This window comes from Neofelis nebulosa, chromosome 10 (genome assembly GCF_028018385.1).
Source record: "Neofelis nebulosa isolate mNeoNeb1 chromosome 10, mNeoNeb1.pri, whole genome shotgun sequence".
NCBI classification, from domain to species: Eukaryota; Metazoa; Chordata; class Mammalia; order Carnivora; family Felidae; genus Neofelis; species Neofelis nebulosa.
The window spans coordinates 60,599,476-60,615,779 of record NC_080791.1 but is presented as its reverse complement, the minus strand read 5'-3'; the positions used below and the strand labels follow the sequence as shown (position 1 = coordinate 60,615,779).

Genomic DNA, 16,304 nt, shown 5'->3' with positions numbered 1-16,304 from the left:
TGCAGTCAACCATCCAGACTCCTTCCTGACTGTTATATGCAACTATCACCAGTATAAATATATCTTGGTAACTATAAATAAAACATAATATAAAAACGTATTCTTTTTAAAACATCACACATACACAAACACACATACATGTGCTGTACTTCCATTCATGGCATCTCATGCTGAAGCCACACCGAAGTAGGTCTTCTTCCTACTATTGCTCCTTTCCTTTGCTTCTACAGCTGCTCCCTTCTCTACATCCTGTTCTCAGTCTCTTGGGATGCCTAATAGCTAATACACACTCTTAGAGACTTCCTAATCACTTTCACTGGCCTCCAGTGACTCAGGAGCACTTCGAAGAAGGCTCTCCACCTCCTCTAGACAGAATTCTAGGTGTTAGCTTCTAGGCTCCTCTTGCCCCTCCATCCCTGACTCTCTTCCCCAGACTGAGAGTGTTAACAAAGGTCTGCTCTGAGCTGGGATTTCTTCCCTCTTAGCTTGGGCTAACGCTGAGTGGATGGGGGAGGGAAACCCTAACTTCCCTACTTTGACCCTGGGTAAGTGTCAGCTTTGCTTTCTGGAAACTGACAACAACTGAAAACACTGGAGGAGCAGGAGGTCTTACTCTATTATAAGAGGTCGAGAACGAGACTTCTGAGGTACAGTGGGGCAAGCATCCATTGTCTGAGAGACACTTCTCTTAGCCTCCACCCATCACAGCTTTTCCTTCTGATTGTTATGCCAGTAGCAGAGGCAACTATCTCCTACCCTCTAAAGTTCAAGCCTAAGCTTGAATGAAGCCTAGTGAGGCTTCAGGGACTGTACCAGCTTCCCTACCCCTTCCTTAGCCCCACTTCCTCAATGCCCTCACTTCCTTCCCTGCCTCCCAATCAGTTCTCAGTCTTTGCTTTTCCTATGGTAACATTCTTCTCCCACAGCATAGACACAATCTTACAGCTAGCCACTCACCTTGTCCTGGTCTGTCTTGGATTCAGGCAGAGGATTGCAGTCTGCAGTTATAGCCTTGCAATGTCTCCAAAACAGAGCCTCTCCTGCATACACATGTCTGCTTTTCACAGCAAACAAGGCACCCTTAGTGAGGCTGGAAAGGACACCTTCTCTGCACAGGTGACAGGCTGATAGGTCTTCAAATGCTCTCCTTCCAGCCTTCCCTTGGTGAACACAAGCCCTCTCCCCCAGCAACCCTAAGGTGCCCTTTTGTCTGGGCCTTTGAGAGTCAGTCATGGTCATGGACAGTTGCAAGTTACAAATGAAAAGGATCTCCCCCATTAACTAGTTCAATTTCACCAAAGCTCCAGAGCACAGCTGACTTGATCTTGAGCTCCTGAAGAGCAGACACTATCTGGCCAATAGCTGTAATCCCAGCATCCAGTACAAGAGCTGCAAAAAGCTGATGCTCAATAAAAGTTTAAAGTGGCTTGTTTCACTAGCCCATTCACTCTTCTGTTAGGGCAGTCATTTCTCTAGAATCAGGTGAGGAAGAGGGTGTAACTCAGACATCAGTGACATCTTTTTTCTTTTATTTGCTCATTTATTTCAGGAATTTTCTGGTCCTCACTCTTCATTGTTCCAACCATGGTCTGGACCCTGACATTGGCATGAGGATCCAAAGCGTACAGACCCAGCAATGAAATCATTTGGAACTGGGTTTCAATTGGAGCATTTCCTGGTTACTCTCCACGTGGACAGGCTATGCCTTGCTTATCCAGTAAACACCTAAGTATCAGGAAAAGGATAAGGTGCTGTGAGTACAAAGAAAAACCCAAAACACTGCCTTAAAATAGCAGTTTGTGTGTGCACACGACAGTATCTGTGTCTTTGGCTGAGAGAAGGGTACCAGTCTTTTAAAAATTAAAAAAAAAAATCAATGACAATTTGTAATCAGAGATTCCACTTCTACTCTACCAGCTCCCAATATCTGTTTCTAACTTTTTTTAGAAGTATTTATTTTGCTTCCAGTTAGTTAACATACATTGTTATTATTAGTTTCCAGTGTACAACATAATGATTCAACCCTTCCATACATCAAGACAAGCGCACTCTTTAATCTCCATCTCTGCCTCTAACTTTAAAGTGGATTATGGCAATAAGTGGTAAGAGTTCGCCAGGAAAATTCAGGAGGGTTTTTTCATGAGAACCCTGTGCCTGCAGCCTGGAGCCAGGAGAGGTCGCTCATCGTACAGAAAACTGCATATGTGTGCCCAGCCCTGCTAAATTGGGTCACAGAACTACTCGTGACTGACCTCATATGCCGCCGACTTTAACACAGAAAACTGGCAAATGAATAGTATTAGGTCCGGTGCTATTACCCAAAAGGAACAAGGCTCGCTGTGAAAAGCCTCTAGTCAGCCGGAGAGGAAGGGTGAGACCGCGAGGTTCCTCAGGACCAGAGTCAGCAGGGCCTGGGGGTCGTCGTTCGCGATTCTCAACCCTTCCACCTGTCCTGGGACTAACTCCTGGGCCCCTTCACAGTTTAAGAGCCTCTGAGCGGAATGAGCCAGAAAAACCCACGTAGCAGAAAAAAACACTAGCGCTCCGAGAGCCAACCTCCGATTGGCTAGGATTGTCTCGATCCCTGCCTGTGATTGGTTTCTCCCACTGCGATCCCGGGCCCTGCCCGCCGCTCATTGGCTCCGGTCCTGCGGGCGGAGCCTAGGAGCCCTGCTGGAGAGGCAGAGGAGCTGGCAGCTTTGGGGCCTTCATCTCCGGCCGGCGGTAAGTGTTACGCTGGCTGAACCAGCGGCTCGGGTCGCTGGGGGCACGCAGCCGCGGGAACCTGGCGCCTGTCTACTCTTTCAGTTTCTGCCGCGGGGCGCTAGTCCCGGCTGAGGAGGGAGGTGGGTGACAGCTATTCCCGTTCCGAAGTCAGCGGTCCTGCAGGCTCACCTTTTTCTGTCCCCACCCGTCCTCATTCCGCGGGCCCTGCCCCGCGTCGTGCAGCCAGGAGGTTACCATCCCCCTCTGCTCCCGAAACCCGGGGGTCACCGCCTCCCTCGCCCTCTCTCAGCTCTGATCCCTCCTCTCGAGGTTTTTCCACGCTCAGCTCTCCGCCCTCAAATGCCTTTCCCAGATTGCCACCCTACCCCCACCCCGGCAAAGGCAAGGTTGAAGCAATTAAACGTCTAATAATTCAACTTTTGTGAAAGTAATTTATGTATAATAAAAAATAAACCAATAAAGCAGGTCTTATGTGGAAGAGCAATAGCTCCCTGCCGCTGTCCTTCTTACAGAGGCCACCACTTTCAACTTTTTCATATTTAGATCTTTATGACTCTGAAATCTTAAGATATGCTTTGCTGTTTTTTCTTGATTTATTATTTGGATATTTCTTTTCCTTACCTCTCTACTGCCACCATGTTCTCAGTTTTCGATTTCTATTTGCATTCTCCTGTTGATCTTTGTTGCTTTAAATCATAGATAATAACTACTTTTGTGCCAACTTTAGGTGGTAGCTCTTGGTGCCCCTCTGTATTAGATGAGGATATTCCACTTCCAAGCTACTATATATACACTAATTCTTTCATATTGAAAAAATGTTTGAAGCAACTCTTCTTGATGGATATAGTAGTGAACAAAATAAGAGAATATCCTTATCCTCATGAAACTTTTAGTGTGAGAAGTAAGGTGATAAACATATGTGTGTCTGTGTATCAAATGATGTTAAGAGGAGGATCACGGAGAAGTCATTTCAAGCTGCAAAAATAGAAATAACCCTGAAGACATGGGTTCAGGAAAGCGTGGAAGTTTCTCCCTTTGCTTAACTGGGCATAGTTGCTGTTTCAGGGGTGAAGAGAGAGATTCCTATTGGACTGGTGGTGGGGAACCAGGAGAGGCTCTCAGTAGGTGAGTGATTTCACAAAACTAGGTTTTAGGATACTGGATCCCACGGTTTGGCAGTGATACTGGGAGGTAGACAATCAGGAGGCAGGGAGGTCGATGAGAAGGCCTGCAGAGAGCCCTGCAAAATCTAACTGCTCCAGTTTCTTCAGGAAGCCTACTGGACTACCCTAAACCACAGTGATTTCTCTCGCTTGAAATTTTATTCTACCCTGAAGCTAGAGAGGTTAAGTAATTTGCCCAAGATAGAATGGTGGAGCCCAGGGCCAAGCATCTGTAAAAGGAGAACAGTAATATAATGGTTTCTGTTTAGGGTTGTGAAATAAACTGAGTTAATCTGTGTAAAGTACTCAGAAAAGTGCCTGGAGCATAGTGGAGGTGCTTAAGGAGTGTTTGCTGTTTTTATTACTGTATGATATGCTCTCAATTACCTGACAAATTATAAAAGCATTTTGTGTCTAGGAGCTATTTCCTATACCTACCTGGTTTATTCATTCCACAAATATTTATTCAACAATAATGGCATGGCAGGCACTGTTTAGGCACTGAGGATACAGCTGTGACTAAGACCAACATGGCTCTTCCCTTTACAGATTCTAGCCAGGAACACACAAACTTGGGAAGTGAACAAACAAATATTGCCTACTGAGCCAAGAGCCTGCAAGTTCCATATTCATATCTGGCCCTGGCAAAAATCTCAGGTTTCTTGCTGGGGTAGTGCCTTCATCAATTTGGATTTGACTGTCATCAGATGACCTGTGTTTTTATCTTGCAATGGGTGTTATTTCATCTTTGCTTCTAAACATATCACTGAAGGCTGAGGAAAGTGTTTTGTCATCTTAGTGAATATTAGTGCTGGAGAAATGGGCAGAGCTTTAGAGGGTGTGGAGAAAATATTGCTGGTTCCCTTATACTTTACACTTAAATATGCAACACAAGAAAACAAACTAAGCATATAGGCAATGGGCATCTAGTATTATTATCTTTTCTGCACCTTGAAGTATATATACCTAGGGGTATTTCTGGCCTTATTTTGGATACTGAAACATCACATTTTTGGGGACCTTTACCAAGCTCAAGAGAAACAAAGCTGGTTTGGAGAATGTGATTGAAGTAGAATGGGAATGGTCTGGTGAACAAACTCAGAGGAGGGATGACCAAATGAATGAAAACAGAAAACTCCCAATATCCACTCACTTAGGCACCCCAGCTGTCTCTACCATGGTATGAATAATATGACTCAGTCAGAACTTCAGTTGGGAAGGCCAACACTTATTAAATAGGGTCAATAAAGGATCCAAAGGTGAAAGTTAGCTTTTTTCAATCACTATCCTTTTTGCTGATCCCTTTGCTCTTCAACAGAACATTTTTATCTGTTGTTTTTTTGTTTTGTTTTTTTTTCTTTCCTTCTCAGCCTTGACTACCTCTGCCTGGCTTTATTCATGTTCTGAGGAGGGAGTGAGAAGGAGCCATGGATCCTGCAGCATTGGTGGAAGCCATCGTGGAAGAAGTGGCCTGTCCCATCTGCATGACCTTTCTGAGGGAGCCTGTGAGCATCGACTGTGGTCACAGCTTCTGCCACAGCTGTCTCTCTGGACTCTGGGAGGTTCCAGGAGAATCCCAGAACTGGGGTTACACCTGTCCCCTCTGCCGGGCTCCTGTCCAGCCAAGGAATCTGCGGCCTAATTGGCAGCTGGCCAATGTTGTAGAAAAAGTTCGTCTGCTAGGGCTGCATCCAGGAATGGGGCTGAAGGGTGATGTGTGTGAGCTTCACAGGGAACAGCTAAAGATGTTCTGCAAAGTGGATGGCCTGATCATGTGTGAGGCCTGCAGCCAGTCCCCTGAGCATGAGGACCACAGTGTTGTGCCTATGGAGGATGCCACCTGGGAGTATAAGGTAGGAGATGGAGGCCAGCCACCCCAGTCTCTCCTCTGCCCCACTCTTGGCTGTCTCTAGATCAAGGACTTGACCAGGAGCCCCAGAGACTAAGTGAGAGCTGATTCCCTTGACTCCTCACACCCACTGATCCTGGGGACCAGATACAGTGAGCCACACCTCTCCTTGCATTTCCTTTCCTCCTGCTTCCACACCCTATCCCTGAGCCTAGCATGGCTTAATGCCTAGCCCAAACATGCTTTCCTTACTGAGAATTTGAAGGAGACCAGTTTGGTTTGGCTGAGGTTCTGAGAGCCTTGAATGAGTTTGGGCATGAAGCAGTCAAGGCCACACCCAGCAAAATCTGCAAACTCCTCTTAGAAATGCCACAAATAATCATTTGGCAATAGTCACCTCAACTCTGTCCTTTATCTACAAAACTGAGGTTTAGAAATTTGAGATCATGATAAATGATTTTAGAGCTGGAAGGGACCATGGCTGAGTCATTTAGGATTAAGTGGGATTATCTAATATTACATTATAAGGCATGTCTGACTTTAGGTTAAATAAGTTAAAGGAAGATCAAAGGCTGGGACTTCGGTCTTCTTGCTCTTCATCCAGTGTTCTTTCTCCTTTCCCTACTCTTTTTATTTTTTTTTTGGGGGGGGGGGTCATTTCTGTTACACCTGCTGCTCCTTTTCTATAGCTCCCCCCATCAGTTTCCAGCTTCTTGCTCTTTTTCCAGATGCCCATACTGACCTATCTTTATCAGATTCATTATCCCAGTGATTCTGTGATCCACTGATCTCGTACTGGTCTTCTCTTTCTTGAAGTTGAGTTTAGAATGTAAGAGTGTAAAACAAATCTCCCGAATTAGGTGTTTTTCTATGAAAAAATGATTTCTAAAAAATTAGAAGCACTTCCTAGTTCATTTTATTTTGAGTTTTAAAATAGGGAGGCAGTGAAATATTGGCATAGCAGTTAGAGAGCGGAGTTAAATCCCAGCCCAGCTATTTACTAGCTGAATGACCTTGGGGAGTTCAGTAACCGAGCCTCAGTTTTCTTATCTACAAAATAGGGATAATACTCAAGGGTTGTGAGCACTAAATGTAGGTTTAGTGCTGAAGCCACATGTGGCACCTGGCAAATCTTTAATAAAATGGTTAATATTATGATCAGAACACTTTATGCTTTCCAGCAGTAATCTCTTGTGGTAATATTCTAGGATAGAGCTTCTTACTTTTAATATGTATGTGAACAATTCAGGTTCTGATTCAGCAGGTCAGGGGTGAGGCCAGGATTCTACATTTCTAGCAGCTCCCTGGTAATGTGAATGCTGCTAACCCACATGGACATTACTCCGAATAACAAGTTTTTAAGAGGCTATAGGATAACAAGGCAGATAAGGATAAAAATAGGCATGGATAGGAACGTCCAAGGTTGGAAATGGACCTTTTCTTCTATTTTACAGAAACTTAGAAACTGTGGGAGCTGAAATGGTCAGAGTGCTGCCTCCAATGTCATCCGGGCAGGAATCACTGTCCCCCACACCAACCCCAGGCACTCCCTTTACCTCCAGCATTCATTCTGCCTGCCTGAGGGACACTTGTTTTCCTGCCAGTGCTAGGAAGCCTCATTGACAACCTGGGCTGCCTGAAGTGTCCTCATGAGGTTTTTATTTCTTTCAGTGGAAACTCCACGAGGCTTTGGAGCATCTGAAAAAAGAGCAAGATGAGGCCTGGAAGCTGGAAGTTGGTGAGAGGAAGCGAACTGCCAGCTGGAAGGCAGGTTGCCACCTGGGGAGGGGAGACTGTGTGGTCCCTGTGTTTTCCTGGAGCTGGCCTGCGGTAGCCTCCTCATCTGTATGAGGCCAGATGCAGCATTCAAGTCAGAGACCCTGGGGTCCTCCAACCAGCATTCTCTACCAAGTGTGTGGCCTCAGGCAGGCTATGTACCCTCTCAATTTCAGTTTCTTGATAGTGATAAAGGGATGACCTCTGGGTTTGTGTCCTCACATGTGAGAAAGGAAAACTACATAATTCAGGTATGCATAAGTTCACACTGGTAAGATTTATATAATGCTTAGTAATACATTGTTTCTGTTTCACTTTCCCCAGTGAGAGCATATTTACTAAAAGTTAAGTTACTAGAATATTGGATAATCATCCCTGTAATAAGTTTGAGAACCATTAACTACCAAACCGTCAGAACTTTTGATCCACAGGAGGTAACATTGAACCAACCTAAAAGAGCATATTGAATTGATAGAATATCCATAAGGAGCAACACTAACAGTGTAAAGTCACACTGCCTTAGAGATCTAAGTGTAATCCTCCTGGTCATTATTCTGAAGGTAGAATATATTATTCTGAAAATAGAAAAGAGTCTAGAGCATAGAGTACCAAGATAATATCCTGGGCCCCACTAGGGTCAAGAAGAGTAGTAATAGGGACCCAGAAGCATGTACTGTTGCTCTGGGAACGGAGAGGTAGGAAAATCAGTATCCTTCATCTTGGCTTCTGCAGGGCCTGATACACAGTTGGTACCAGCACATGCCAGAGTATGTGTGTATGCATGTGCCAGTTCCCTCAGTCCTGGATGGCCCTTACAAGAAGTAGCAGTACTGATTTCTGGTCCTGGCTCTATAGATCCAGGTAGAAACCCGAAAGCAGAGTATCATGTGGGAGTTTGAGAAATATCGGCGATTATTAAAGAAAAAACAGCCACCAGGTCGGCAACTGGAGGTAGAAGCAGCGGCAGCCCTCACCAGCCTAGAGCAAGAAGAGGGGGAGACCGTGCAAAAACTGGAGCAGAATCGTAATGAGCTCATCCAGCAGAGTCGGGTGCTGTGGGGGATGATTGCAGAGCTGGAAGAGAGGTCTCAGAGGCCTGTCCGCTGGATGCTGCAGGTAAGTGGTGGGTTTTCTTGGGAACTTTGAATGAGAGCTAAAGGTGGCATGGGACTCCAGGAGAGAATTAGCTAGTCTTCACCAGAGCCTGTCAGACATTGATCCCATATACCTTCTCCCCTCTGCTAATGCCTGGCATGACCTTTTGTCACATTGCAGGTAGGGCAGTGCTCAGGCAGCTCTGGCTTCATACCAGTCCTTCCCCTCTGGCCTGAGAGTCAAGGTGGAGCCTGAAGTCAACCAGTCCAGCCTTGCTCTCCACCTCCCTTTCCCTTAGAGAAACCCCCTCCCAGGGCTCGGTGTTATCTGGTCCCTCCAAGGAATAGCACATACTCTAGGAATGCAAGCTGGTGCAGCCACTCTGGAAAACAGTCTGGAGGTTTCTCAAAAAAATTAAAAATAGAACTACCCTACGACCCAGCAATATCCCACCCAGGATACAGGTGGGCTGTTTCGAAGGGACATGCACCCCCATGTTTATAGCAGCACTATCAACAATAGCCAAAGTATGGAAAGAGCCGAATGTCCATTGATGGATGAATGGATAAAGAAGTTGTGGTATATATATACGGTGGAGTATTACTTGGCAATCCAAAAGAATGAAATCTTGCCATTTGCAACTATGTGAATGGAACTAAGTGAAATTAGTCAGAGAAAGACAAAAATCATATGACTTCACTCATATGAGGACTTGAAGAGACAAAACAGATGAACATAAGGGAAGGGAAGCAAAAATAAAAACATGGAGCGGGACAAAACAGAAGAGACTCATAAATATGGAGAACAAATTGAGGGTTACTGGAGGGGTTGTGGGATGGGGGTGGGCTAAATGGGTAAGGGGCACTAAGGAATCAACTCCTGAAATCACTGTTCTATATGCTAACTAATTTGGATATAAATTTTAAAAAATAAAATTAAAAAAAAAGGGAATAGCACATACTCATGTGCTGCATTTTTTTTCTCCTTCTAGGGTATTCAGGAAATCTTAAACAGGTATGTTCACATCCTTGGAGCTCCAAGGCAGCCCTGTGAAGAATAGTGGGGCCCAACCAGAGGCAGAAGTAGGGAAGAAATGTAGACCCCATACCTACAGAAGAGTGGCTGCTGGTCCATAATCATCTTTTCTTACATTTGCTAAAGAAGCTTTGTTCATCAGCCTTCTTCCTTCTTTGTAGTCGGTCAAATTCATTTCCAGTAGTTCCAATAAGAATTTCAGGTAAAGTTATAAAATATGTAGTCTTAAGTAGGTTGCCCAAGAAGGAAAAAAGATGTCTCCATTGGTGCTCCAGCCTGGGTATTGGCCTTCCTCCTTTGTGGCACGCTGCTGCCTCTCCCAGCACCCATTACACATCTGACCCTCCCCCAGCACAAAATGTGTTTGTTCTCTCTGTACCACAATCCATTCAGGCTCAGGCAAATAATCATGACATCTCTGCTTTGCCTGTTGTTGCTGTGGAGGGGCACCCCACTGACTGTCCCTGGCCAAGCCCATCTTTCCTGTAGTAAGGGAAGGCCCAGATGGCCCCAAGGGTCTTCTGGCCTCAAGGGTCACCACTTCTCTGCCAGGAGCAAGTCTTGGAGCCTACAGCGACCAGAACCAGTCTCCCTTGAGCTAAAGACAGATTGCCGTGTGCCGGGGCTAAGAGAGATTTTGAAGACATACGCAGGTAATGAATACTAGGAAAGGTTATGATGGGCAGTGGGAGGGACCCCTCCTAGAGAAAGAAAATGGTTCAGTGCCACCTGGATGCCCCAGCTAGCCTCAGTCCCACCCATCTTTGAGAAACCCATGGCTGTGTTCATCAAAGAGACCACACCCGTGCCTTGTGCCATGTGTCAGTGTCACCAACCAGGATCTTTTTCCCCCAGCTGATGTGCGCCTGGATCCAGACACTGCTTATTCCCGTCTCATTGTGTCTGAGGACAGAAAATGCGTGCGTTATGGAGATACCAAGCAGAAACTGCCCGACAATCCTGAGAGATTCTACCGCTACAATATCGTCCTGGGCAGCCAGTGCATCTCCTCAGGCCGGCACTACTGGGAGGTGGAAGTGGGAGACAGGTCAGAATGGGGCCTGGGAGTGTGCAAGGAAAATGTAGACCGGAAGGAGGTGGTCTATTTATCCCCCCACTATGGATTCTGGGTGATAAGGCTGCGGAAGGGAAATGAGTACCGAGCAGGCACTGATGAATACCCGCTCCTGTCCTTGCTGGTCCCTCCCCGCCGGGTGGGGATCTTCCTGGATTATGAGGCCCATGATATCTCTTTCTATAATGTGACTGACAATGGCTCCCACATTTTCACTTTCCCCCACTATCCCTTCCCTGGGCGTCTCCTGCCCTACTTTAGTCCTTGCTATAGCATTGGAGCTAACAACACGGCTCCTCTGACCATCTGCTCCCTGGATGAGGAGGACTAACTGAGCCACCATCCTAGCCAGAGGCCTTGGAGTTTTGCCTGGCCCACAGGGGTCTTGGTGAACCTGGCCTCTGACACAGATGCCCTTGAACTTAGCTGAGCCTAGGATCCAGGGAGTCCTTTGCCTGGCTCAGTGGTCTGTTGCTACTTGGCCAAAGTCACTCATCTGAAAAAGTTGAGGCTCAGTCAAATGAGCGTGACACCCCCATGAGGGAAGTATGACAGGGCTGAGGGTGAGGATCAGAGCAGTTGTAAGATAACCTGTTGGTGTTAAGAGTCAGGACTTTGTCCTGTCTGTAGCTCGTGCTCTTCTTCCCTGATCCTCATTGGTGCCATAATTAAGTCAGTGAGGGTTATGAAGTAGATCCAGCCTTCAGGAAACCTTTTGTGTGGGGTTTACCAAAAAGCCAAAAGATAATTGTCCGTACCCAGAGCCATATCCAGAGCTGGTTGCTGTGCTAAACCAGTAGAGGATGCTTTGCCTGAGGTTTGCTGCTACTGAGCAACCCATATCTGACCCCAGCTCTCTGACCTCCTAACTAGAGAAATGCATTGCGACACTGCCCAGGCCACGCCTCTCTGAGCATAAGCTGGGAAAATCACTGTATCTCAGACTCTAAGGAGAGGTAGGTCCTGGTCCTGCCCTTTTCTCTGACTCTCAGGATCAGAAAACCTGTGAGCCTTGTTTTTACTTTCACTTTATGGATGGAGAAACTGAAATGGCCTTAATGCAGCAAGTAACTTCTCACAAAACTGTTGAAAGAAGATTGTAAAGATTATAAAGTATCTCTCACATTCGAATGAAACAAGATTGACAAACTCACTTCTGAGGTCACATGCCTGCATATCATTCATTACATCTGGATCTGAAACATCCCACATGTCTGAAAGATTGTAAGTGTCCTCAATGGGAAAATGGGTATAGTAATTGCATACTCTCCTACCTCACAGGATTGTTGTGACATCTCCGATCCATCCTATACTTTTGTTCCTTTCTCAGGGACAGAGGAAGGCAAGCCACAGATTCCGCCTGTAGTAGCCTTCCTGCCTCACCTTCTTAACAGCCAGCATCTTTACAGCAGTGTGTTTGTTCCTTAGAGTGTCTCCTGACAATCTCAGCCCGTTAGACAGAAAGGTGCCCATGCCAGTGCCAGACTCTGGGCCACAGTAATATGTTGTGCATCTATTATGTGTTTGTATTTGGATTATAATGGGGACTGTGACATCAGGGTACAGAATGGAAATAATGAAAAGAAAAATGCAAAACATGTACACTAGAAAGAAGGCTCAGCCACAAGCTATTTGGGCTAAAGTTTGGATCTTTTTCTGTCACCAGTGGAATCTTCATGGCTCTGGTAACTACATAATATTATGCCTTTCTCTTCTCTAAATCTATGACACAAAGAGAAAAGTAGGAGGTAAGTATGGGAGAAAAAATAGGATGAGGCACAAAAAGCCAGCTCTGGAGCCATAAGTTATAATGAAAGGGAATTGAAACTATATGTCTGGGCTGTTGACCTTAGCGTGATGTGTGTGGCAAAAATAGCTCATTATGGGGCTTAGGAATATGATGTGGGAATGCTTGTGCCTGGAAACCAACTGCAAGGCAAATGTGTAGAAACTATTGACCCTGCCTATAGCAAGGGACCATGATGTGTACATCACATGTTGTTGCCATGATGCTGTAGAAGTCAATGTCTGATATAGTTTAAGTTTGAAGGAATTGACTGTTGAGTCAGGATTGGGCAGCAAAGTAGACAGCAGGTCAGGTATAGGCAGTAATAAAGAGTAGCAGAAATTGTCTTTGTACTTTCATTTTATTGGGTGCTCATGTGCGGAGGAGGTAAAACAGGCTAAAATGGAGAAATAAACTCATATTCTGCCCACCATGCTTCCAAGTCACTCCTCAAGCATTAGCAGAAGGGGAGAAGTTTCCATTCTCTTCTTGGAGAGGAATGAACTAGTAAGTCACAGACCTGGTCTTGGCAAAGGGTTGAGCAGACCTCGTTAAAGAGACCATGTCTTTGTATAGGAGGAATCCCTGGGGAATTGTTTATAGACTTGAGAAATAGATTTTTAGAAAGTGTAGAAAGTGCTTCCAGTAACATCCATGGATACTTAGCATAAGAGGATAGGAACCAAACCAGTGCTGTTCTTTTACTATGGTTTTATTAGGACAAACCCTGGAAGTCTCTTAGAAAAAGGATTATTAGGAGGTAAATTCATTCAAACCTAGAGTGAATTAAGTAATGGAATGGCTTCATTGGTAACACGCTGTTTTAGGTAGGGTTTTGTTTTTGGTTTTGGGTTTGGGTTTTTTTTGGTTACTTGTCAGAAGTACAAGGTTAGATACATTGTTTATTTCATACTGTCTGATTTTTAAGACCAAGCAAGAATATTGAAGTTCTTAAGTGTATGAAACCCTTTCATCTAGGGCTGTTGCTTACTTCCTTTCTAAGAACCCTGTGAAGACCAGAACCTTGTTTGTCTAGTTCACCATTACAGCCCAGTCTTGGCACCATGTGTGGGTGTGTGAGTGTGTAAATACTTAAGTGAGGGTACTTTCATTCATATGCCTAGAATCAAAACACAAAAATAAAAATAAGCTCTTCTTACTTCATAGGGGTATGAACAACTAGATGGTACTTAACTATAATTCTGTTAAAAAAAAAATAATTCAGGGGCGCCTGGGTGGCTCAGTCGGTTGAGCGGCCGACTTCGGCTCAGGTCATGATCTCGTGGTCTGTGAGTTCGAGCCCCGCGTCGGGCTCTGTGCTGACAGCTCAGAGCCTGGAGCCTGTTTCGGATTCCGTGTCTCCCTCTCTCTGACCCTCCCCTGTTCATGCTCTGTCTCTCTCTGTCTCAAAAATAATAAATAAACGTTAAAAAATATTTAAAAAAAAATAATTCAAAAATAGTTACAAAAGGGGTCCAGAGGGAAGAAGCAGGTGGCCACACTGAGCGTAGAGTGCCTGTACCACTCTCCTCCAGCTTTGTGAGATCATTCACTACAAGACAGGGATGAGCTTTGCCCACCCTTATTTTACTAGCAGAGAAACCAAGGAGTGCAATGCCTGAGCCTTGAGGCAAAAGGCTATTAATGGGGAAAATAGGTAGGTCCTGCATAGAGACAGGGAAAATCCTTGGACTCCCTACAGGAAATTCAGTCTCCCGTTTTTCAAACAGGAATGGTTTTTTTTTGTTTTGTTTTGTTGTTTTTTTTTTTTTAATTTACATCCAAGTTAGTTAGCATATGGTGCAACAATGATTTCAGGAGTAGATTCCTTAATGCCCCTTACCCATTTAGCCCATGCCCTTCCCACAACCCCTCCAGTAACCCTCTGCTTGTTCTCCATATTTAAGAGTCTCTTATGTTTTGTCCCACTCCATTTTTATATTATTTTTGCTTCCCTTCCCTTATGTTCATCTGTTTTGTATCTTAAAATCCTCATATGAGTGAAGTCATATGGTATTTGTCTTTCTCTGAGTAATTTTGCTTAGAGTAATACCCTCTAGTTCCATCCACGTAGTTGCAAATTGCAGGGTTCATTCTTTTTGATTGCCGAGTAATACTCCTTGTGTGTGTGTGTGTGTGTGTGTGTGTGTGTGTGTGTGTGTATCACATCTTCACTCATCCATCGATGGATATCTGGGCTCTTTCCATACTTCGGCTATTGTTGATAGTGCTGCTATAAACATTGGGGTTCTTGTGCCCCTTCAAAACAGCATACCTGTATCCCTTGGATAAATACCTAGTAGTGCAATTGCTGGGTCATAGGGTAGTTTTTTTTAATTTTCTCAGGAACCTCCATCCTGTTTTCCAGAGTGGCTGCACCAGTTTGCATTCCCACCAGCAGTGCAAAAGAGATCCTCCTTCTCCACATCCTTGCCGACATTTGTTGTTGCCTGAGTTGTTATTGTTAGCCATTCTGAGAGGTGTGAGGTGGTATATCATTGTGATTTTGATTTGTGTTTCCTGATGATGAGTGATATTAAGCATTTTTTTCATGTGTCGGTTGGCCATCTGGATGTCTTCTTTGGAGAAGTGTCTATTCATGTCTTTTGCCCATTTCTTCACTGGATTATTTGTTTTTCAGGTGTAGAGTTTGATAAGTTCTTTATAGATTTTGGATACTAATCCTTTATCTGATATGTCATTTGCAAATATCTTCTCCCATTCCATCAGTTGCCTTTTAGTTTTGCTGATCGTTTCCTTTGCTGTATAGAAAGAAGCTTTTTATTTTGAGGAGGTCCCAGTATTTCATTTTTGCTTTTGTTTCCCTTGCCTCTGGTGATGTGTTGAGTAAGAAGTTACTGCGGCCAAGATCAAAGAGGTTTTTGCCTGCTTTCTCCTCAAGGATTTTGATGGCTTCCTGTCTTACATTTAGGTCTTTCATCCATTTTGAGTTTATTTTTGTGTATGGTGTAAGAAAGTGGTCCAGGTTCATTCTTCTGCATGTCACTATCCAGTCTTCCCAGCACCACTTGTGGAAGAGACTGTCTTTATTCCATTAGACAGTCTTTCCTGCTTTGTCAAAGATTAGTTGAGCATACATTTATGGGTCAATTTCTGGATTTTGTATTCTGTTCCATTGATCTGAGTGTCTGTTTTTGTGCCAGTGCCATACTGTCTTGATGATTACAGCTTTGTAATACAACTTGAAGTCGAGGATTGTGATGCCTCCTGCTGTGGTGTCATAGACTCTAAGTCTAAAGTTCTCTTTTGGCCAGCAAAAGAGCAGATGCAGGATTAAAGTGAGAGATAGCTAATGTCCGGGAAAAGACAAGAGTACTGAATAAGGGTCCTTGCCCCGTAATTATTCAGATCAGAAGGCTTACAAACATGATGGGGGGTGCACAAAGAGACAAAGAAACGTAAACATTAACTTGGGGATGTGAGGGGGAAAAAGGGGATTTTGAAGATATACAGTGTCTGGGGTTAGGGTCAACACAAAACAAAATCCTGGTGCAGGGCAGATTGGTAGATGGTTGTTAACGGCTGACAGGAGGTGCCCAGGAGGCACCGCGCCTGTTTATCTTTGCTAGCCTAGGGAATGAGACAGATAGGGTGAATAACTTCAGGGTTAACAAGACACCTTTTCTTTTGTTAACCATCTCTGCTCTGTGCTGCTTTGCCTGCAGCGCAGTGGTCCATAGTCCCGTTCACCAATCGACCTAACCTGGCCCTATCCTCCTGTGAAAGCAGCTTTCTGCCAAAGTACTAAATTTGGGGTGCTTTCACCCCGAATATCTA

The 16,304-nt window shown here is 44.8% G+C and overlaps 1 protein-coding gene across 3 annotated transcripts; it reads left to right on the top strand.

Moving 5' to 3' along the window:
* The first annotated feature begins 2,653 nt into the window (after positions 1 to 2,653).
* TRIM68 (tripartite motif containing 68) lies at positions 2,654 to 11,873 on the top strand. 3 transcript variants are annotated; one of them, XM_058687961.1, is made up of 7 exons: positions 2,654 to 2,724; positions 5,261 to 5,395; positions 7,411 to 7,506; positions 8,371 to 8,631; positions 9,602 to 9,624; positions 10,198 to 10,298; positions 10,501 to 11,873. In XM_058687961.1, exons 2-7 carry the CDS (start codon positions 5,318 to 5,320, stop codon positions 11,049 to 11,051), a joined length of 1,110 nt encoding a protein of 369 aa, XP_058543944.1. In that variant the 5' UTR covers positions 2,654 to 2,724; positions 5,261 to 5,317; the 3' UTR covers positions 11,052 to 11,873. The 3 variants fall into 3 exon arrangements, with proteins under 3 accessions (XP_058543944.1, XP_058543943.1, XP_058543945.1); XM_058687960.1 differs by having other exon boundaries at positions 5,261 to 5,743; XM_058687962.1 differs by lacking the exons at positions 2,654 to 2,724; positions 5,261 to 5,395 and adding an exon at positions 5,615 to 5,743 and having other exon boundaries at positions 7,411 to 7,477.
* Positions 11,874 to 16,304: the final 4,431 nt, after the last annotated feature.